General features: G+C 38.1%; 3 protein-coding genes across 4 annotated transcripts in view; 1 reads left to right on the top strand and 2 right to left on the bottom strand.

The window, feature by feature from the left end:
- Positions 1–429, bottom strand: part of commd10 (COMM domain containing 10) — a 73,055-nt gene extending 72,626 nt beyond the window's left edge. Inside the window, exon 1 of the mRNA XM_069683415.1 lies at positions 306–429. Coding sequence (XP_069539516.1) covers positions 306–334 — 29 coding nt within the window. The 5' untranslated portion in view covers positions 335–429. The remainder of the gene's footprint in view (positions 1–305) is intronic.
- A 1,281-nt stretch (positions 430–1,710) lies between these two features.
- Positions 1,711–14,775, bottom strand: ap3s1 (adaptor related protein complex 3 subunit sigma 1). 2 transcript variants are annotated; one of them, XM_069683483.1, is made up of 7 exons: positions 14,479–14,775; positions 9,233–9,324; positions 8,366–8,477; positions 8,187–8,258; positions 6,912–7,019; positions 5,497–5,538; positions 2,468–2,555 (listed from the first exon to the last, which is right to left on the bottom strand). In XM_069683483.1, exons 1-6 carry the CDS (start codon positions 14,545–14,547, stop codon positions 5,503–5,505), a joined length of 489 nt encoding a protein of 162 aa, XP_069539584.1. In that variant the 5' UTR covers positions 14,548–14,775; the 3' UTR covers positions 2,468–2,555; positions 5,497–5,502. The 2 variants fall into 2 exon arrangements, with proteins under 2 accessions (XP_069539583.1, XP_069539584.1); XM_069683482.1 differs by lacking the exon at positions 5,497–5,538 and having other exon boundaries at positions 1,711–2,555.
- A 2,862-nt stretch (positions 14,776–17,637) lies between these two features.
- Positions 17,638–23,102, top strand: cdo1 (cysteine dioxygenase, type I). Its single transcript, XM_069683049.1, has 5 exons — positions 17,638–17,873; positions 19,274–19,351; positions 19,984–20,141; positions 20,634–20,803; positions 22,084–23,102. The coding sequence occupies exons 1-5, from the start codon at positions 17,704–17,706 to the stop codon at positions 22,111–22,113; spliced, it is 606 nt and encodes a 201-aa protein (XP_069539150.1). The 5' UTR covers positions 17,638–17,703; the 3' UTR covers positions 22,114–23,102.
- The last annotated feature ends 867 nt before the right edge of the window (positions 23,103–23,969 follow it).

The following is a 23,969-nucleotide window of genomic DNA, read 5'->3' as shown; positions in this document are numbered from 1 at the left end:
GGTTTGCTACCACAAAACAGATTTAATCTTTCTTCTACTGGGTGTATTACATGAAATTAGGGGTATGCATAGTGTAAAATGTATTTCTCCAGAAGAACAGGAAAACCGATTAAAGGACGGTATGCTGCCAGCAGTAAAATAAGTCATCCCGGGCCAATTACTTGTTTGCTCATGCCTATTTATCCCAATATCCATCATTTCAGGATGCATTTGTAACTCAGAATTGTGCTAAAGGTAGCTTTACGTTAGCCACCGGAAGGTTTCTCCGTCTATGATTTAGAAAAAATAAACAAAAACATGCCCACCTTGGTGTTTCTTTTATAATAGAAGTCATTGTTGCCTGTTGCTTCCTTTAAATAAAAATGAAGAGTTGAAAAGTCTCAAAGCAGCAGTAGCATCCTCAGTCTGTTGTCATATCTACTTCCTGTTGTCACGAGACGAATCATGTGACAATCAAAGCTGCGCGAGAATACGCAGCTGAGTACAGAATTGAGATTAAAAAAACAATCGTTTGAATTGTTTTAAACAAAGTCTAAAAGTATGTAACTGATATATGCTAACAAAATAATGTGCACCATAATTCAACTTTACAGCAAATGTCACCAATGTTGTTTGGCGCGCACTGTGCGTTAAAGTTGCGCACCTTGAGAGTAACTACGGAATCAGCAATGGACAAACAGTGCCTGTAACAAATGCGCAAGAATTATTATTGGGTTTTTTTTTATAATCCTACCGTTAAGATTCTCTATAATAAAACTGGCTGATAAATTATAACTGATATTTATAATCCGTTATTAATGTCTTTATTTTTATTGTCTTTATTAATGTCATCAAAGAAGCCTTTCATTCTTTTATAAAACATTCTTGGTTGCCAAGTTATAACAATATCCCACTGAAAGGTCTTTATACTTTTTAAAGAAAGGGGTAGGTACCGGGGTTACTATGAAGTTATAAATGTTGGTCGTCCTATAATAATTGCTAAATGGTGGCTCATCTTCAAATAAATCATCAATAAGACAAACAGTAGTGCCAGAAGTATTCATATCATTATTTTAGTAAATATGGCAATACCATATTGTACAAATAATCCACTACTAATTAGTTCTTAACTGAAAACCTTGTTTAACTTATGCAAATACTATCAGCAGAATGCATTTTAAGTATAAAAAGTAATAGAAATCAGTAGTAAATAACAGTAAAATGTTCCCCATGTTTTCCTCACATATGTTGTTTTTGGATTTGTCAAAAAAGTCAAATCTAGAGCAATACATTGTACTCTATATCACTCTGTCTGTAGCACCTCTGTCTTGTGAAAAGCACATAGCTGAACAAAGTCCAATATGCATGAGCTTAGAAATCAGCCCTATTTTCAGTTTTGTGATGATGCAACAATGGCCTAATACTCTAACCAGACGAAGAGTTTTTACAACTCAAAATTAGGTCTAACAAATGTATTTCAATGGAAAGCATTAGTAAATCATTTAAGTTAAATATTTTAAACCCTTCATAAAGAGCCCCTTTAGAAATTATTACAACGTTACAAAGTGATGATCTGCCATCAACTGCAATTTTGTCAAATAAGAGTGAAACATCTGAGGGACAATGTACCGGCAAGCTGCACCTGAGGACATTATGTTAAATGTATAGAATCACGTACACGAAGAACACAATAGCTGTAATAATGAAATAATAAAAACACACAGGTTGAGTTTCGACAGTTTATTATGTTGAAAAATAAGAGAAAAAAAGTCATGCACAGATTAAAATTAAGAGAATTTTTTGATAAGACATGATAAATCATTTAAAAATATTTTGCATACAAACAAGAAAAAAAAAGTCATTTCAGCATATATATATATATCCATATTTCTTTCACAGAGTATATCTGCAATATAATAATATTCTTTATTGTTTGCACTGATTTTACAAACAAGCTTTAATGTGTGACTGTCAATACTGTAGCAGACCTGTTCCACCTTGGTAATCCAAATGCTTTCATGCTCTTTCCTGCACTGATTAATTTCTCTAGTCTGGAAAAACCAAACCAAAATGAATGTCCCCAAATTTCACCTCCTGCTTTTTCTCCTCCGTAAACACTTGAGTAAGTGAAAGAACTTCAGTAACAAACGGACACAGATCTGCATTGAAGCAGCTGAACGTTAAGGGCCGACCTCCAGCGAGGGAGAAGGAATGTACCACTGATAAATAAATACTTCATTTTTCCTTCCAAAAGAAAAAAACAAACAAGTAAAACATTTTTCCTTTAATAGTAAAAACAAAGAGAAAACACCAGAACAAGGAGTGTCAAATCACACGGTACCTTCAGGAGGTATAGTTTTGATAAAAGTAATTTGAGGTCTTGGTAAACAGATTGCATCACGGTAAACATTGGCTGACATCTACAGGTTCAGGATCTCTCGCTGCCACTATTTGAAGGAGGGTAAATTTGGCACTTTTATGCTGATGTCACCAATGTTGATGTTTCTGGGCATTTCCGGGAGGTTCATGTTCTTTACAGCTGATACGGCACGAGCAGGCGCTCCTGCAATACCCGCCTACACACACACACACACAAAACACACACATGGAGGGTTGATAAGATACAAATCAGTAAATCAAAACAACATGCACACATGACAACACATTAAACACTGAACACCGGACCCACACACACACACACACACACACACACACAAATTTACACACACAGTGCTAAACAGAGTACTAGACAGAAAACTGCTGACAAAATGCAAAAGCACCGACAGCTACTAGGACGGACAATATGTGCAAATGTACATTCAGATGCCTTCATAGCTTCATATGCACATGCATTATTTGGTTTCAGAATGATTTACACCACAACCAGAGCCAATTATGAATCAACTGTGTGAGGACATACTGTACTAGACCATTCGCTAATGCTGCTGTACTGAGCACTACTGGACATTCATCGAATGGACAAAAGGCAGCATTGCTTGGAAAGTGAACCCACCGGACTTTTGAGGACCGATTTGGGTCAAAATGCGAGGAGAGAATTGGATAAAGCAGAAAAATGGGTTTGGATATGAAGACGGAAATGATGTTTGGATAGATAGGCGTGTGTAGGTTGTGTGCGTCAAATTTTAAAAACATTGTTAAATAATATTAGCCGTTATAATACAGGGTTTAGTGGGTTTCTGGAGGAAACATTTTTTAGTGTTAACTACTGATGACATGAGTGGGTTGTAGGCCTAGTAGTGCTAAACTACAATGGGAGATCTACTCTCAGGGACACGGGAGGCACTTCACTCTAACACAATGAATCTCAATGTGAAAATGTGTGAGATATTCTTCAGTTGTTTAAGCATGAAGGGAGTTTAGGTATTGGGAACAATAAGACACACCTGTATAGAGGGAATGACTTGATGTGTTTTTAGTCTGAAGTGTGGGCAGACATTTGAGAATCACTGCGGTTAGAGATCCCCCCCAACTGAATCTTTAGCAGCACGACCCAAAAATGACCAGCAAGGCAGAGAAGTGTATGTTCATGTGCAGCCTTGTAAATCATTGAGATAGATGACACACACAAAGTATGTCTGGAATCCACTTCACTTATTTTCTCAAGGTTATATCAATGGAGCGTTTGTCCTCACTCTGCCCAGAATCAAGGAGACGTGTGTTGGATGGACAGATGACATTGGCGTTAACTGAGAGGAATGCTGATCCAGCACACGGGTCAGGATTCAGGAGTCAGACTAGGGATATTTTTCCCCTCACAGTGGGTCGCCTAGAGACCTACTGTGCGAGTCCTTTATGGTGGGGTTTTAAATCAAACGCTGGATGACTAATATCTTTACAGGAATAGTAACACCAGCTGCACAACACACAACAGTGGCTTGATTCTCTGGTCCATGTAAGTCAGAGCGTCTTATTAAAGGATGGAGCTATACCCCATCTTTGATTGTGAGGGATATCGGTGCAGAAGAAAAATGGGGGAAAGAAGGTTTTCATTGCTGGTTAAAGATAAGCTACATGTGGTTTAAAGGGTAAGACCTTAAAGGAACAGGTCATGATTTTGAGTAAGATGCTTTTTTGCTCCTTTTTTTGCATGTAGGCTGGGATTATTTTAATCATATACTAATCTGCATTTGAGCTATTAATCAATTAACTCTCAAATCTATAAAATAAATTGTGACCTTAAATATGTAGCTATAGCTAGCAGATGCTCATCTTATCTTAGCACAAAGACTGGGGGAAACAGCTAGCATGGTTTTTGTCTACAACAGGATAAAAATCGAGCACCTCTAAAACTGGTTATATCAAATTGTTAATCCTCAGCCAAAAGTGTAAATATAACATTTTGGCATTTTACTAGTGTTTGAGTGTGTTGCTATTAAGACAAAATATTGATATGGCAATATATCGTCATCCTGACTCAATACAATTATTGATAGGCTCAAAATATCTATATTCGAATTTACAAATATAAGGCGCTTTAAACAGATTTTCCCTGCAAATTTGACTCCGCTCGTCACTACTTCATGACTCCTCGTGGGGGTTTTTTCTTTTATTTGTTTATGTGACAGGGACAATGCACAGCTTCTTAGCTGTACCAGAGTTAGCTTTAAGCTAATTTGTATCTGTAGTCCCTGGGCTTATGACATGAATGAGGGTACCATGAACGGAAATTAATTGACCGAAGAGGTTAAACAGATATTGTGATGTATCATAATACGATCGTATTGCAATATATCTTAAGGTTACCAGGGTAACCACGTATCATGATATTATTGTTAGCGTGGGCCGCATATCGCGTATCGTACCATGAGTTACCCTATGATTCCCACCCCTTATAAAGACCTGTAACTTTCTGTCTCTATTGGTTCCTCAATAACCAAGTTGCACTCTTTACACTTTACATTTAGTGCAGACAACACATCATAAATATTCATAAGTAGAGGTGCTGGTAGACTCATTTGGACTAAGCCTGGCTAGCTTTTTCCTAACGTTTCCACTGTTTGTGCTAAGCTAAGCTAACCTGACCGACTTCTGTCTTTACAAATCTATCATAGAGAAATGTTCCTGGGGTCGTCACGTCTAACTCAGCAAAAGAGTGCACTATTCCTTTAATACACTAAAAAAAAGTTTGATAGATAAATAGATAGATAGATGCACTTTATTGATCCCCAACCGGGACATGGTGGAATTGTTTGGATAGAGTCAAAGTTACATAAAGAGCAGCAACATTACAAACGTTACAAAGATAGTATTTATTTATCGATTGTAATAGTGTGTTTAGTATTTTCAGCTGTTTCTATTATTCAGTCCATTTGTACATTTACTAAAGTGTCAAGGCATGTTTAAGAGGAATGGGATCATTTTTGGGTCTGCTGAGAAAGATTCCTACTGTATGTTAGTGACGTCAGTTTATTATTACATGGAGGGCCGTATGGAGAGACTCGCGGGGAGGTAAACTTCAGTTAAGGTTACAGTACTTGGTTGTAAATTTATCAGTACCTGTGTCTACCTGTCCTGCCTGGTAGACTGAAAGATAAACGTCTGTAAAGAGAGAGAAGAATGGAAAGAACTAGACAGAGTCAGGAAAAAGAGGAATGAGGAATGTTAAAGCAGATTAAAGTAATTACAGTTTATCTCCACAGAAAAAAGTGATAGGACCTATCATAGACCACATTTTTTATGCCTTAAATGACCTACAGCTTCTCCATCGATTAGTTTTATAGCAAAAGAGAAAGATATGAATCTATAGAGTCTGATGAAAAAGGAGTAATGCCATTAATCAACCAGATTGGAGGGAGAACAGGTCATTCCTTGTTCCCCAGAGACTGTCCTAGAAATGGACAATGTCATTGTGAATTAGCATCAGGGTGAAACACACGCACACACTGCGGTCTAGGGTAGGTCCAAGAGGGAAAGACAGAGCAGCTCTGATGATTGTAGAACAGTAAAAGACTCTGCTTACAGAACATCACTCCAAAAAGAAGATTCTGCCTGGTCAAAAGCACAAAATGCAGCTCAGATCAAAGTGTACTTTGTTAACGCTACGACTTTAAAAATGTTAGGGCACACAATTGATGTCAGCCAGTTGGAAACTGTTTCGTGAGCAACAATATAAAACAAATTTGCACAACTTTGTGACTTTCTGCCGGCTTTTCTTATTGCAAAGGGGCTCTCTAAAACATTGCCTCAGTGTTTAGACTTTACTGCAGTGCATCACACGTAAAAACCCAAAGCCGAATCGTTAGAGCAATTAGGTTTTTAGGACTATCAGAGGCGAAAAACAGGAATGATTTCATTGAATTGTCTCTGGCTGTCTGTCTGATTAAAACTCTCCAATAAGTTAATGAATGTTTATCTGCTAGCAGAAGCTGTATGGAAAGCAAAGCAATGTCCTTGAATAGAGCAGATATCTAAGCGAGGACACTGGCTCATCGATGTTAGAAAACACATTGAAAAACAATTACTCCAACATTAATACTGTATAAAATTCACATTCTCCTCTTGAATAGAAAGAATGTCAAACAACCAGCCTTTTCTTTATTTATACATGTCTAATATAAGATGGCGACTGAGCGATTCAATGGTCAGAGATGCACCTGAAAATGGCACAGTTAAGTCTCCATAATAATGACAAAGAGATGACTATGATGCTGTATTTTACACCGAGGGATACAGAAGAGGATATGTCGAGTCTTGACCTGGGTGGAGAGCAGTGCAGCAGCGGGAGGAGAGGCCGAAGAAAGAGCACAAACACTCAAGAGTAGGTAGGGAGCATCCACAAGGTCACCGGAGAGAAGCATGCAAGGTGCAGCATACACACATGCCTGCATACTGTACACAGTACCTCAGAGAGTATGGAGGTAGAGTCAAGTCATACATACAGACATGTAGTGGACGGGCCGGGTCAGGCTTACCTCAGATTTCTCCATCTTGTTCTGGGCGTCCACCTGTGTGATGATTTCGTTCATGTTGGTCTCCAGGACCATCCCGCCCATCACCATCTCTGCCAGGATGTTGTGCACCTGAGGACAATAAGACGTGAATCATGTTTTAATCATGATTTCACAACTGAATTTGCTTAAAGTCTCCATTTTTAAATGTGTATTAATTTAAAGTCCTTGTCAATAATTATGAGCGATCTTAAGGAGGCACATTTTGTATTATTACAACTAATACCAGCCTCTATTAGCCTTAGGTCCTCACAGGAGGAGTCAAAGTTATTCACAAAAACATTTTATAATCCCTTATATGTGCAAAACAACCGCACTATTGTGTGTTTTAAACTATTAATACAACAGTTAGATCCGACCAAGTATTCTGATTGGACAAGAGGCAATCCATGAGTGGTGATATAGAGCACAACATCACTGGGACTTTTCACTCTGTGTATCACTCCGCCTCAGCCAGGTGTTCTGAACACTGTTAATTAACATCACAGCAGACCGTGTACGTCTACATTAATCAAGCTGGTACCTCTGAATCACACAGCAGACTCTTATTTATAAATTAAAACAAACAGATAAAAGTATATGATTAGAAACAGCTGATCTGTGGTAACCTGTAGAAACAGAGTGCAGGAGAATGTTTGGGTTGCTTGGCAACAAAAGTCAGGTTTCAAGTTGTGGAGCTAGTTAAGTTGGCGGAGCAAAAACAATCTGTTGTTGTTGTTACTTTTTACTACCATTTGCTGCTTTTACAACTGTTGTGTAAAAGCGAAGTCGCGATGTTGTACTAAAAAATCAGCACGGCTGTGATATTCAGTACAACACTCCCTCTCATGTGATATTGCTTAATTATTTATTGTTAGTATACTGCTTACACATGCTTGATAAAAAGCTTCAGCTCTAGATGGCAGCATTTATTAAAGTTGTTTTCAGGAAGTTAGGACGCATTCTTAGAGTTACATGTAACACCAAATATGTCATTGTCATGTGACAAACTAATTCTGACTGTGCAAATTGCTCAACTACAAAATCTGTAAAGTCAAAACCATAAATGTCACAACATTTTATCTGTGGTCATCAGATAAGCATGACACTATTATACAGGATGTGGGAATAATGACACAGAATATAAGAAGTGATTTCTTAAATCATAAAAGGCTGAGGTCATTTCTAAGATAAAGCAATCGAGCAGTATTATAAATATTTAACATCACAAGAAAAAACACATGAAAAAGTATTTCCTACCTTGTCTACATGGAAAATTAAGTCAAGCTCACAGACATTCTCAAAGCATTTGTCCAATGTTTCCACAAATACCTGAAAATGGAGAGAATTTAGTGTAAAAAAGAAACAGACATGTCGTTAGATGCAACCAAAAACAAACGTTGTTATGGATACACTGTGTTTTTTCACCGTTTTTTTACCTGGATTAAGTCTAAAATTCCTAGTTCACTCTCTGAGGAGTCCACACAGAACACAAAGTAGAGTGTGGCGTAGTGTCTGTAGATCAGCTTGTAGTCTGATCCTCCAATCAACCTGAAACACAGGGGACAAGGAAACATCACACCAATGCATGTCCCGATACTTCACATGCAAATAGATAGCAATCTAGACTTCTATAGGCCTCTACCATGAATATAACCACATATAGTAAATACAGTATAAACCGGTATATGTAATGACAAGAAAAAAACATTAGCTGGACAGCTTCAGTCTTGGGTCAACATGTGTGAGTACAGGAGATACTCTAACAAGAGGAGATATGAAGCTCATTGGAGGCCTCAGTGAGCATGCTAACACACTGAAAAAGCTTAAGCCACAGGAAATGTTGTAACCCACCTAATCCTGTGTAATCACTCAGAGGAAGCTGTGAATGAATTTGTATGTGTAATAGACTTAAATATCTGGTTGATGTGCTACTACTCATTAGTGTTCCTAATGCTTAATAAACAGGGTAATACAATCTTCTGTAACCGTTCTGCTCTGGAGTTACTCAGTGTACGGTTACAAAGACTGTTGCAGGAGCAGGCGCAGGCAGTGGAGTAAAACAACACCTCAGCTTGCTCCTCATTCATGAATGATAAATGAACACTGTTACTATCGATTCTCATTCATAAAGCTTTCTAAGTTTGCCGTCATGGTGTGGAATTAATTTCTGTGATGCTCCATCAAAGTCAGCTTTCTGCTTGCGTATTTATTTCCCCTGATTCTGTAGCCAAAACACAGACACAGTTCCTTTCTGATGCACTAGCCGGCTGGTCCGGCTGAAGCACTCGAGCTTTACAACTTACATTCCACCTTCGAGGAAATTACAAACGTTCTCATCTCTTTTCGAGACCAAGTGGAAGGTTTCCCTGATGATCTGTTGCTCTGTGTCTTCACTCTGCGGGATGTAATGAGGAAACAGAGCTGGTTAAACAAAGACATGACGGTAAATAATGGGGTGTTTGTGCACTTAGTAGCTTCCAGTGAGCCATTTCATTGCTTCTAGACACACGACTCGGTTGGCAGGTAAATTAAGGGGTTCTCCTCCCTTACCCTTTTGGTTCTGCATGAAAACACACCGTTTATGCTGTTACCATTCACTTTGTCATGTTTAAACATACACTAGAGCCCTCAGGCTACAGAGGCCATGATTTCATTGTGCAAGCTGAACCGAGGCAGGCTTATCTTATTGTTTGCTAATGGATGAGATTCTGTTTAAATCCTCAAATATCCTGAGGCGTGCTTGGTAGTGTGTGTGTCCTAAAAGGCTTAAAAAGGGAAAGATTTGCTGAACTAACAGAAGGCCAAAGTGTCATCCATTATATTATGTTTTAGGCTTTAACCGGCAAACATATTTTAGTTGATAAAAATGCAAATGAAAAATGCAAGATCCAAGAGAAAGAATTTAAAAGCTATCTGAGGTTTTTAATCGAAGCTCAGAATCCTCAATATCTTGTGTTGTGTGCAGCTGTGACACTGCTGCCTCACCAAGGGGTGTGAATGTCCTCTCAGGGTGATAACAGGTCAGCGAGCAGGAGAGAGGAGGCTGTCTAGTATGCAGCTGGCTGCAAGGTTAACTCGGTCATGTGATTTGTAGCATGGGACTAGCAGGGTTACTCACAGTTTAATGACACGCATAATGACGCTATATAAACAAAGCCAAGTTTCTCACTAAGAGCAGCATCTTTTAAACTTTAGGTTAAGATGTTTCTGGTGGTGAGGGTTTCAATAGACTCCTGTAGCTTCTGCACCAAATCTAAATGTGCAACTTTCCTTTAAATTATGTCAAGTGTGACTAGCATTGAGACATTTCTGCCCTGATTTCATTGTAGGAGACATGATATGTAAATGCAAGGGAGTACAGGTGCCCTTATGGGTAAGATACATACTATGACTGCAACACACCCACTTTGTTACATGTCATACCCCTTTCTCTCCCATATGTTTGGTATCAGTCTTTGCTGTCTGTTCCACGAACAGGCCTTAAGACTTATGATCATGCTTTTGAGGCCATAGCACCAAGCCTCTGGAATGCCCTGCCTATAGCTGTACGCTCTACTGACTGTGTTGAGTCTTTCAAAAACCTGTTAAAAACATAATATCTGTTTGTACAGGCATTCGGGAAACTTTGATTTTCACCCAGTCTACTGACGGTGAAGGTTCTGTGTTTATTTTTGTTACTTTTATTATTTATATTGTCATATTTCTTCTATCCTATGCCACCTGTACTTTTTGTCTAATGTTATTGCTTGAGTACTTTATTTAATTTGCTTGTTTTGTGAGCTGCTGTAACGAGTTAATTTCCCCTTTGGGGGATCAATAAAGCTTATCTTATCTTATCTATTATACCTTGTTATTGCAGTGTCTGTCTGGCATGGTCTTTATTATCTGGCTCAGTGAGCAACCTTACTGTTTATGCTTTTATTTATGTATGTATTGTATTTATTTATTTGTAACTATATACAATAATGTACAATATTTGTCAGCAGTTAGAACTTGCACCTAAAGATATTCAGTTTAACATGATATAAACAGAAAAGCAAGAGAAAAAAAAAGTACTTTAACCTTGATTATTAATAGCTTAGCTGGTGAATAATTTTAAGCCAACTGACTTATGATTTAGTCGACTTAGTGTTGCAGCTGTATTAGTAAACCTTCATATATCAATTTGTGTGCGTGAAAGTGACGTTTGGCAAAGCTGTAAAACCAAAATCTTCAGTGTGCTTGTTGCGTGAACACCCAGCTGTTCCTCTCTTAAAACTTCTCACTGATGTTGGGAGAGGGATGATTGATAATAGCTGAATTTTCATGGAGCTAATTTGTGGTTGCCCATATTTCACTCAGCTCTCCTCTACATGCTTGATAAAACAGCTGCTTTGACTTTATGTCTGAGCCAGCAGACCGGCTGTAAGTAATACCCCAATGCCTCTTCAGCTCTGCCCTCTTATTTAAAACAACACTCACAGACACATATTTCACATCATGTACTGTCTGCGCTGCCTCTAACACAAGCTTCTGCCGTAAACACCAACAACAATAAGCAAACTTGAATAACCTGAATGTTAAAGAAAGCTTCACAGCTCACAGTATGCGTGAAATATATCCAGCCGGTCAGTAAGACGACACCTCAGCTTTTAATACAACAGATGGTGTGTCCACAGTCCACATAGCCTTCTGATAATCCAATCAATTTCAGTTTATCCTCCTGGAATACAAATGCATCCATGTCCATCTTAATACACAGATGCTGGACAAGCTGAGGACAGAGAGCAACCATTACTTTTATTACTGATTAATTTCAAAAATATCCACCACTGTGACGTCTTCAAATGTCTTGTTTTACCTGACCTGTTTTCCAAATTGAATAACCAAAACAAGCGTTTAACAATCAATAAACAGTTTGAGTGAATTACAAAGCAGACTGCCTCACTTAACCTGCCTCCAGCCTCTTGTATGTTTTCATTTATATACATGTCTTTTAATAATATAATTTTTGTTTGTGTGTTTTGTACTAGGGATGCACCGATTGAGAAAATCAGGGCCGATACCGATGCCAAAATTAACTTTAATTATAAAAAAATAATTAATCATACTCTTTGAGAAAGCATTAATTCATCTTTTTATTTAAACTACTTTCACATAAAAATATTTTTTCATAAAATAACTGCCTGAAAAGCCTCTTTAGCCTGTTTAACAATCACCTGGTCACAGTGCAAACATTTTTCAGTGCTTATATAGCCTAACAAAAATCTTTCTGAAAACATAAATACTTCTATGTTACAATTAAATTTACTGCACAATTAAAGCAGTTAAATAATAAAAACATCGGCTACTGCCATCGGCGCATGCCACCTTATTTGCCGAGGGGCTGATGTCTGTCAACACGCCTGATATCGGCCCATTCCGATGTTCGGCCGATTCCAATGTTCGGTGCATCCCTATTTTGTACTGATGGTCAATCTACACCAGCACCTTTAAGATGTCACTTTGGGCTCCACCAACCCATGAATCCACTTATTAAGAGAATAGAAAAGGTAATTGTTTGTCACAGCACAACCAAAATACAAAGATATTACGTTGACTAACTTAAACTAAAAATAAAATCAGTATCCTCACCAAAAAAACCTGGTGGTTAAAATGTGATGTCATTTTACTGTACAGATCAGTGTAACATGTTCAAACACATTAGCAATTTCCCTGCATTGAACTCTAATACACTTTTTTAGGGATGCACTAATTTGTCTTTTTTTGTCCTAATACAGAAACCTGGGTTATTTCGTATCTGCTGACACTGTACCAATGATATACCAGTAAACACTTTACATCATCCATTGGTACTTTAAAGCTGTATGCCTCACTGTGTGGTAGAGACAGGGATCATTGTTTTACATGTAAAGAAACATCAATCTAAAACAAGCTTACAGATATTGCAAGCCAAGCTAAAAATTCCTCCAATCCGCTAACGCTTTAGCTCCCTTGATGCAGCCCATGGGGGCTCTCCTCTTACAAAAGGGCCAACAGTTCATAACCCAGCATCAGGTACATTGTCACCAATAACTTATCCATCTATTTGATTCAGTATCACATTTGTGCATGTCTACAATATTTGATCAGAGAGGTTTTTCTGATAGATTTGACTATAAATACGTACAGCCTGATGATATTTTTCGGCACACTCTTTGAGAAGTTCGAGCCAGAAAATTACTGCAGAAAAAATAATTCAAACAATTAACTGATTATGAAAATAATCAATGCCCATTCATTCTTTATGAATCAACTATTCACTTAATGAACTAGTTTCAACCCCTCCAGATAATTAATTTGGTTGCTTCCTGGTTAGGGCACCTTGCTATTGTATTATTAAAGAAGAGGGAAGGCAGCCAACCTTGAGATATAAATCCAATTATGAGAACAAGCGAACACAGCTTGCCCAGCTGAGGATATTACATAAGCTTTCTACTTGCATGGAGCTTATGTTCTGGTAGTTTTCTGACACAGAAGGTAGGTAAACCACACTCTAAGTTAGAGACAATAAAGCTAATTGAACCAGTGCTCGTGAAGGGTTGCAGTGAGCACGAGTCTCTCACAAGGGCGTCATTAAAGTCATGTGACACAAACAGACAGCGTGAACTCACTTATAGTGTTGGGAATTACGGCTCTTTAAAGGAGCCGGATCTTATGGCTCTGTTCCTTTCCGAGAGCAAAACAGAACCATAAGATCCGAGGTAAGAGTGGTCGGACTCGCAAACGTGCCTGCACTACATTCTCCAGTGTCAACACACGCATATTGCCAATAATTTATGATACAACTCTGTATGACAACAGAGATGGCAACAAACAAAAAAACAACAAACTTGGCGAGGGTTATAATGTTGCCCGCTGTCGGCACTATGTTGTGGCCACATGATTCCGCTGCACATGACATAGCATAGCGGAGTTGCAGCTAAAAAAAAAAAGCTGCCTGTGACAATTACGCCTAAAGGGGAGTGGATCAGTGAAACTTGGACACAACTATAAAAAGAACGGTTCTCACGCTAACCTACGACTCGGTTCCCGTCGTTCGCACCACAGAGCCGTTCAAAAGAATCGGGTCGTTCGCGAACGTCACAACACTACTCACTTACACTGAATTCATCAGCACAGCTGGATTTAACGTGACAGCGGAAGAAAACCGAGTACAATCCTGTTCATACAGCCTCGGCTGTAAATGCGATAGCCTGGCTTCGGCTTGCACACGTTTAATTATTCATAATTTGAAAAAGGACAGCAGGCTGACATCTTATACACCAGGAACAGTTTGTAACAACAGCACGGCATTAAAGTACACACACGCCCTTCTGTTCAAACAGTTGCAACAACACTACATTAATGCATCTAAAGATGCAGCTACATCACATTAACTGCAGGAGAAAACATTAAAGAAAGTGTCTTAGCAGGCTAGCTTGAGATTTTTTTAATGTACTTTTTTCCCTGGCCTATCAATCCCACAAACAAACCCCTTTATAATCACTAAAATATGTAAATACTAAAAACAAAATGTCATGATACTCACATAATGCTCGTAGAATTTGGACAACCTCGGTTTCCCATGGTTGTTGAATATTAAAATGGCTTTAATCATGATTGTAGCGGACTGGAGGGAGGCGGGGGGGACACAAAGGGCTCAGCCTGTCACAGACTGTGGTCTGGTAACTCCCGTGAACCCAGACAGACCTGACCGGGATCCGGGCTAAATCCCGCGTCTCGATGTAAGGTTAATACGGGATAGCTTCGAGCTACACGCTGCTGCTACTCCTCCATCGTCTCGTTACGGAAATGTTTCCACGTCAAAGGGACCAGTCATGCTCTCCTCCTCCTCCTCTTGCTCCTCCTGCCGATACAGCAGCCGAGATGGCTCAAACCTCTGCCGTCCACCTCCGCAAAACACAGCGAGAGAAAAAAAGAGATTTTTATTTTTGTTCGGTAATACTCGGATCATCCATGCAGTGGCGTTAGATCCACATATATTTAATCTAATAACGACTTCTTAGCAAGCTAAAGCTCTATTGTCTGTGGTAATTAGGCATATACAGTATGTAAATGTTTATATTAATGGTTTTTTTTGTCTCATTTTTGCTTTTTTCTAACACATTACACACATTTATTTCTGTTATTATTCTAAGCTAAAATTTTACCATCTTATCAATATTTTATATATTTGTTTATAGCCTATGTCATGTTTTCATTCCTTCCTTTTTACTGTTACTGTTGCACAAGTTCCCTCTGGTCATATTTTATTGGGCCCTTAAATTTTGTTTTTTTTCACAGGTTTTTAATTCTCGATATATATTCGTATGTACTTCTTTATTTGTGTATTATTTATGCTTATTGTAGCCTGACTGTTGTTGGATTTTGTCCTGTCATGACAACAACAACAAAATCCTTTAAGAAACATCTTTTTAAAAATGCATTCTTATTTTATTGTTGGTTGATAGAGGTAAGTAAACGAACTAAGCTAAAATAAATGTGCTATATAATATAGCACCTATAGCTACCCGTATATTAACGAAAATCAAACTTTGCAGAGTAGTGGGAAGAGTATAAAAATGTGCACTCATAGTAAACACACGTTGCTCTAAAATTGTTGAAAATAACACATTCAAAAGAATTATAATTACTATTACAAATTACAATTATTAAAACGTAGATTAGATTCTTTACTGTCCTTTCCAGGAAATTTGTTGCCACCATCTGTAATCAAATGTTCTTTACAGTGTCTTCCATAGGGCAGGCAGTTTTTTATGCTTTTTAGTTTAAAGATGCATACAAATGTGTGTTTTAATTGTGCATTTTTCGATTTGTGGTTATGATGTTTCCCAGTAAGACTAATAGGTTAAGCTTCAGCCACAAGGTGGAGCAACAGATCATCTGGCATTGATGATGTGGCAGCTCAGAGGAAAAACTTGCCACGACCTCTGATGTAAGGAACATTCTCCACTTTTTATGCTCACAGCACATATGAATATCTTCCTCAGCCAGAGAGGGTTTTACTGCGACATACTGACAGGCCTGCAGACAGATGCAAAGTATTCCTGCTGGTTTAGCTGCTGTTTGGATCCTAACCTGTGATTTGTAATGATATTCAGACAGTTTAACCTTATCCGTTAAAATGGGAAATGTGTTGTTGTCACTTTGGTATGTGCAGCGTTATTAGAAATGTAGAATATCTGATCTCGACTGCATGCAGAATGACCACCAGATTGTGGAGCACACAATATGTAACCAGTAATAATCTGAACTATACTGTGCAGGTTTCAAAAACATGTTGTTTTTCACCACTGTGGATCATCTTGTTTTTCTTAAGAAAAATAGGTGGAGCACATTGAGTGAACGCCTTGTAAAATACTTTGAACCAATCTCACATTCATAAGAATGATTTATGCTGCATCCTGAGAGAGTTTCACTGGCTGGAACATGATTCCAAGAGCTTCCTGTGAGGAGGATCTTGAATATGACATCACAAACATCAGCCTCTCTCCTTGTGTCTGCCTGATTTAGATTTCTTTTTTACATAAGTCCGTCACACAGTTATTATCAGCTTCACACATGTTGCACACACATGCACAAACAGGTGCCAAGTCAAAACATGTACTCAATTTGCCTCTTGCTGTTTACTGATGTGAGCTATAATTGAGGCAGATGTCCAAGACTATAATTACTGGAGGATTTGGATTTTGTAGAACTCCTAATTTCAGAAACTGTGCATCATAAGCAAAGATGTTTCTTTTACTTTTAAAATGACTTAAAAGTTAAAGAATCACAATTTTACTAAGAGTGAAAGCTATTCCTTCTTTGTTTGAATTCAAATAAACAACTTTTTCATTCAGTACTTCCAATGAAAACAAACTAATCACTCGCAAGTTTTCAACCAATGCTTCACACACACACACACACACACCGGGCCTGTGTTTATGGAATGATCCATCATCGGGTTATGTTGTTTAGTTTGACGGAGACACAAGTTACTGCCTTGTTCAGTTTAGATAGCCATCATTTGTCTGCAGTATAAATGAAGCATTTTTCCTTTCTACCATTCCTTCCCTTTATCCCATTAAATATTTTCATGATATAAAAGTATGATTGACTACTTATATATCTATTTTTTATGCATTACATATAGTCATTATCTGTAAAATTAATGCAAACAAAACAAAGGTAACAAAGCCCTAAAAATAAGTCAGTCTGCATGCCACCAAACAAGATCCAGCCTTTATTTTCCCATGTTTTCCTCTTCCATCCCAACTTCACACCTTACACAGAGTGTGTCGACGGCTGAGTTTCTGAGGAGAGGGCCCACAGAAAGAGGCTGCACAGCTATTGTTGGAGAAAATGCCTCAGTGAGAAAGAGAGAGGAAAAGGGGGAGGATGTGTTTGTGACAACGTGGTGGAATTGGACTCAAAGAGGATTAGTCCAAGTTCTTAATGTGTGACATGAATGCATAATTTAAATTAAAACGTGCATAAGAAAAATAAAGCTTTCAAATCTTTGTGGAGTAAGTGTATTGAAGGTAACACATGTTTTTTGCATCACTTTATCATGCACTCGTGAGAAAATTAATTTAAATGAGGCTTTGCGCTGTGGGCGTTCACCTATCTACGTAATGGTACAGTCCGGCACCAGCTCGCCCCCAAATTGCAGCGCTAGCCTATAAAAAAGTAGCCGACTGCACAAAGTTGCACAGAGAAACCTGTTGTTTCAAGTTGAAGAGAGAAATATCAAAAAAAGAAAGCCAGAGAGATGGAGCAAACCGAGGTAGTGAAGCCAGAAACTCTGGACGACCTGATTAAGGTCCTGCACAACATCTTCGAGAGTGACTGCATCAATGTAGAGGAGGTGCAGGATATAATGGAAGCGTATGAGAGCAATCCTCAGGAATGGATGAAATATGCAAAGTTTGACCAGTACAGGTAAAGAAAAAGTTTGTTTCATAATCTTGCTGTAACTCATGAGATATTACTATTTTATTATGCTAATGCACCTTTACTCTTTAGCCTTGTTAACTTGCCATAGTCCATTTTTATTTGTACAGCTCTTTTTTTTATTGTGTCCGTATTTTATGTCTGTTGCTCTTCCTTTTTATTGCAATAAGTGTTTGATGCCTGACATAGAAAGCTACTATATGTCCTAAAAAAGTGAATGAATGTAGGATAGGTTAGTTTTACAGTTTGCAAAGTCATTTATAGTAGTCAAGATTTAAAAATGTCGACCGTTTAAAAAGCCTCGTACCTAAATTTGAATGAAAACCAGCTGTTGTTGTCCATACAGAATAGCAGCTGTCGTCACATATCATTTGAATGAAAGAAGGGAAAAAAAACATTTACTTGCATAATTGATATCAGTTAAGTTTATTTAAAAACGACACTTTTACCTCTGATATCAAACAGATACTTCACTGTGTTTATCTCGCTTCAAAATATGGCCCCTCTGTTCAAAAACTGTTCAATGGCTCCCGTGTGTTTTGATTAGTCAGGGGTCAACAGAGGGAGGGTGAGAGCTCCGTCCAATCAACACAGAGCTCGAGCACACACCCGCTCATTCTTACAGGGATGTGTGCTCGTGGGGAGATGCAGCTGCCTCAAAAACATGCAAAGAATGATGGGAAAAACATGTGTGGGGAAAAAAATATTATTTGCAGGCCTTTGACGTGAAAATATAAGGAATAGCCCTTTAAAAATAACAATGACCCCTTTGTTTTTAGTGCGCCTGACAGATTATGTTGTCTTTAGCATCTGCTTATTAATACTGTAGCATCGTCAGCCCCTTCCACACACGTTAATTACAAGAAGTGGCCCATTAAAAGTATACTACACAAAAAAGTAAGGGAGCACATCAATTCGATAATTTTTATTACCAAAATGATATGGCCAAAATAACAGGGCTTGTTTTTATTTGTGCAACGTATGACATTAGTGACTGAGCAAACAAAATCTAAACAGAAAACATCATCAAACTTAACAATATCTTATTTTTAATGCTAGATCAGAAGTGCTTCTGTAAATAATGTGTTCCTTTAGGATTTTTAGTTGTATAGTTTTGCAATAGGTTTACAGAGTGGAAAATGAACTATAAATGAGGTATATACCAAGAAAATCAGGGTGTGATATTTGGGCGATACATAAAAATAAAGTAAAATTTAAAACATGAGAATACCTTTGCTGTCCTGTTTCATAGGTTTGTCCTAACATGATTCTACGTCAGGTTAAAGCAGTTGCTGTAGGGCTGTTTTGAAAGCTTCATTGGAACAGAGGCAAGGACACATGATGTACTATGTCACCCTGTTTGTTCAACAAATTGTCCTCATGTGCAGGTACACAAGGAACTTGGTTGACGGGGGAAATGGGAAGTTCAATCTCATGATCCTGTGCTGGGGAGAAGGACACGGCAGGTGAGACCCTGAAAGACTTCTTCATATGAACTATAATTGTTGCTTTTTTTAAGTTACAAAACACAGTATTATCAAATAGTGTTTGGCTAATTTTCAGTTAGCCTCAACAAGGTCTCAGATGAAAATAACTACTGATGTAAATCTACAAATGTTGCATTTATGGGAACAATATTATTGTGTTTCAGTGGTTATGAGTTTATCAGTCTTGTTACCAGCTTCAGATTCTGTTTGCCAACTACTGAAGCAATCTCTGGTTCTCTGGTAATTATTGTAACAGGTTATTGGAGATAAGAGAGTTCAATGTTCCACAGACAGACAGGACGGTTACGTAAAAACACATTATTGCTTAAACACCTGACCACATTTATTAAAGCTTGTAATACTTTTATAATATTAAGATGTGCCAATAAAATTGCAGTAGTGACATATGCATTCCTGCTCTTGTTCCAGCCACTTCTGGGCATTACATTATAATATGCATGAATCTAGTATCTAGAACACAACAAGAAGAGCTCCAGAGTTTTCCAGAGAAATGTGTTACTTTTGACTGAATCCCAGAAATGTTATTTTTGTGTGTTTTGGGTTATAAAGAAGACATGTTCTGACACTTGTGTGTTTCTTACAATTTGCAGTAGCATCCACGACCACACGGACTCGCACTGCTTCATGAAGATGCTGCAGGGTCATCTGAAGGAGACGCTGTTCGACTGGCCCGACAGTAAATCACAAGGAGACATGGTGCAGAAGTCGCAGAGAATTCTCCAGGAAAACAAGGTCGCTTACATAAATGGTGAGAAACCGGACTGCATGCTGATTCTTTCTCATTTTTTAACCACAGTTGGCCATTTACCTTTCTTCAGTATTGATATCACTTAGTTCTATTAACACTCTTTTGTTTCATATGTTCAAAACATGTTATTATATTTACACAATTAAAACAGTCATGATGCTTCACATGTTTGGTGGTTGACGTGACTGTGGTTGAACGTCTGCGCCGCCGCGTCATTTTTTTACAGTGCAGTTTCCAACCTCTGCAGTTATGTAATGTCAGACCGGTACAACAGGAGTTAACAGCCAGTTGCAACTTTCCAATGAATAGTATGCAGGTCTCTTCCAAAATCTCTGCTGACTTAGTTTTCCACCAAAGCCAACAGAGCCCTGGTGTGATGTTTGGTCTCAGTTGGTGGTTACAGAACTGCCAGTAACTGCAGCTGAGCTTCCTTTCACAGCATTCCAGCGGTGTTCACTGTCTAAATCTATGTGTTTTTGTCGCACATTTTAGACACCATTGGCCTGCATCGTGTGGAAAATGTCAGCCACACAGAGGTCGCAGTCAGTTTGCACCTGTACAGCCCCCCTTTCCAAAGCTGCCAGACCTTTGACCAGCGGACGGGGCACAGGAACACCGTCAAGATGACCTTCTGGAGCAAATACGGAGAGAGGACTCCATTTGTAAGAGACTTTTTTATGGCTTTAACACACACTGAGAGTAACCAGGGAAAGATATCTCTTCTTCTGAGTTGTGCTTTAAAAAAACCTAACCCTGAGACCTTGATCTATGGACACTCAAACATTGCAAAGTTACATTTTGTAGGAGGAGACTGTAAAGGCGGGAAACTTATCTCAGACATATATATAATAAACTTAATTTTTGTATAGCACCTTTTAAAACACAAAGTGCTTTACATATGACAGAGAGTGCACAAGTAAAACCTGAACAGACAGACACGCAAAACATACGACATACAAATATATGATACGACAATATGCACAGTACAAGAATGCATGCAAATGCACTTAAGCCTAAACTAATGCAACTAGAGGTAAGCAATAATTCAACAAAGAGACATTTTGATTCAAGAGAATTTAATCAAATTATAAATGCACTTTAAAACCATAGATATCTGTTGTAATAAATGCATGCATACATATGCATAATAATGCATATTTCAGAGTTAAAATGTTAGCACAGAAAGCAAAAGTGCATTGTCTTTTATAATATATTTCTGCATACAGAACCAGCAGTAAACTAAGAGTTAATTGAATATGCAGACTTCCTCGCCCGCTGCTCTTAGGAGCAGGAAGTGGCAAGTTTTTATAGTGTCTTGGTTTCCTCATTAAACTGAGCCTACAAGGAATTAAAGCAGCACCCCATGGAGATGAAGGAATTTAATAGAAAGTTTCCATTTGATATCAATTAAGTGTGTTTCTGTTGGTTAAACAAAAATGTTGCGTTAGCGAGCAAGACATGTTATTTATTGAACATGTTAGGGCAGTTTATTTCAGTCTAATTAACCCTTTAGATATGAATGTAAATTGTAAAATTAATGGATGTAAAACAAGAGCACCTACAGAATAAGAGCTCCACCTGCGTCTCCTGTCAACAACAGCGGCCTTATCTGAAAGTTATGAGTTGTATAAGCATACCTTGACCACAACACTGTTTGGATTGCAACACCAAACAGAGATAAGATAGTAGAAGAACATTAGCGAGAGTACATAATTAACTTCAACTCTCAATAACTGTTGTTTGAAGTTGTTGCATTTTGGTGAATGACCAACTAGGGGCCATATAACGTTAAGCCGACTTCATTCACGAATAAATCAGAAACCTCAGCTTGAATAATCTCGGTTTAACTCAATGCCAGATTACTTAAAGGGGATTGTGTAACTCAGAGATTAACACCTGAATCCAACGTCTAACCTGTTCTGTTTTTTCATTCTTTTTAAAGGAAACTACAATTTCACAAGAGAACAACTAATGGTCACCAAAGGAGGCTCCGGATGATGAAGACAGTTGCATTTAAAATGACAATGTTGTGAAATGATTCAAGGGAAAGTGCTGGGGGAAGCGAAATGTGGACCTACTATGACTAAGCACCCATTTAAAAAATCAGGAACGGGCCGGTTCAAAAGGACAACCCAGTAATTAGAATGGCTTTATCGCTGCCCAGTGTGAGCTTGGCAAATACTGATGAGCACAGGACGAATGCATGAATAGGCTTGGACATGGATTGAATCTGCCTTTTGTTTGCTGGGCCTGAGGAGACCCTTTTCCAATAACAACATTCCTGTCTCTCCACGACCTGTGTAACCACACTTTTGTAAAGTTATGGCCCATAGTCAAAGAGTAGAGCTTCAGCATTTAAAAAAAGGGGAAAATATTGCTGTTATAGTGTTTCTCTTCAATTTTTGTATCTAAAGAAAAGACAAACGGTTCTGCGATCAATGGAGCACTTTTATAGTTGTATTTACTGTCGATTTATACCACTCAAAATTGTCTTAACACCTGTTGGAAATTGTGAAGGAATGTAACAATGTTTGTATAATCTGATTAAAAAGACGTTTGTTCCATTTGCGTTTTGGAAAAAAAGAAATGTAAAGCTTTAGAGTTGTGTTGTTTTTAAAAGTGCGATGGTTGTAATTTATTTGCAGTTTTTTTTCTGTTCACGGTGGACGTGTTTAAATCAGCGAGTTACTCCTAAATGTGTTCTTACTCCCGTTTCTGACCAAGAGATTCTTGTGGAGGGACTATTTTTTATTACATGCAGACGATACATTTAGTTCAAACTTATACTCTTTCTCAGGATTTTGGCATATTTTAATTGTAGCTGTATTTATATAGTGTGTAGTTTTTATAGCAGAGCACATCTCATAGCACTGTCAAAAGCACGCATGCTTTCTGTAATGCAGTAAATGATCAATCTGGCCATAACTGTAGACCATTAAACACCATTACCCTTTCACAGAACAGCTTGTTGTCATGTCTTCATTTTACGTGCTGTATTTTTGTAACCAGTGTTGGTGCTGGGCGGTAACACTTAAACGTATTAGCTTTAGCCCTGTTTATTAATATTTAACCAATGCTAGCAAATAGCCCACAGTGGTTCACTGATAATCACTTAGGTTGTAATTACAGAAATATAGTCATTTATTAACAGATAAATCTGGTATCAGCCCACAGCAAGCAATTTTTCCATCTGTACTTTGGTACGAGGGGAACATAGAAAATAGATAATGTTAATAGTGCACTGATAATAGAATTAAAGTACCTGCTATCTGTCTAGCGTCTGTGCTGAGTTAGTAACTTGTTGGTATGCAAACAAGTTTGTTAACTGTGTCATAGTTTTTACGTAATACTGAAACAAAATGAAAGATGAGGTGTCATTAAAGAAGGACAAACAAGAGTGTATGAGCTATCTATGACTATAAAAATTCCTACTTTACTTTTTCTCTGTTAGTTGCACAAATCCAGCCAGAGACTTATTATATGACCAGATAAGACAGTAGATGGATTTAAAGGAAGAACTCAGCAAGCATTTTTTCAGACTCTAACAGTTGAGAAATTACACTGAGTCTTTATTTCAGCGTATAGGTCTGAATCAGGCCTCAAAACTCTGCAAAGGCCTTCAAGAACTATGCAGGGTGAACATGTCCTACATGAAAGAAAAGTGGGAAAGCAAGGGTAACTTTGTAATGTCAGTAGAGGAGTGGGAGAACTTAAACGATAAGTTTTGGAAATCAACTAACTGAATGTCCTGGAGAGAGTTTAATTTGACAAACAGGGTCAGATACTTTATAACACCAGCACTCAAGCACTCCAGGGAGAGACAGGCAG

The sequence above is a fragment of the Semicossyphus pulcher genome, unplaced genomic scaffold, assembly GCF_022749685.1.
Source record: "Semicossyphus pulcher isolate SPU_LCO1_2020_fin unplaced genomic scaffold, fSemPul1.0.p SCAF_6, whole genome shotgun sequence".
NCBI lineage: Eukaryota > Metazoa > Chordata > Actinopteri > Labriformes > Labridae > Semicossyphus > Semicossyphus pulcher.
Note: the sequence above shows the minus strand (reverse complement) of the source record. Positions and strands in the feature narration are given on the sequence as shown.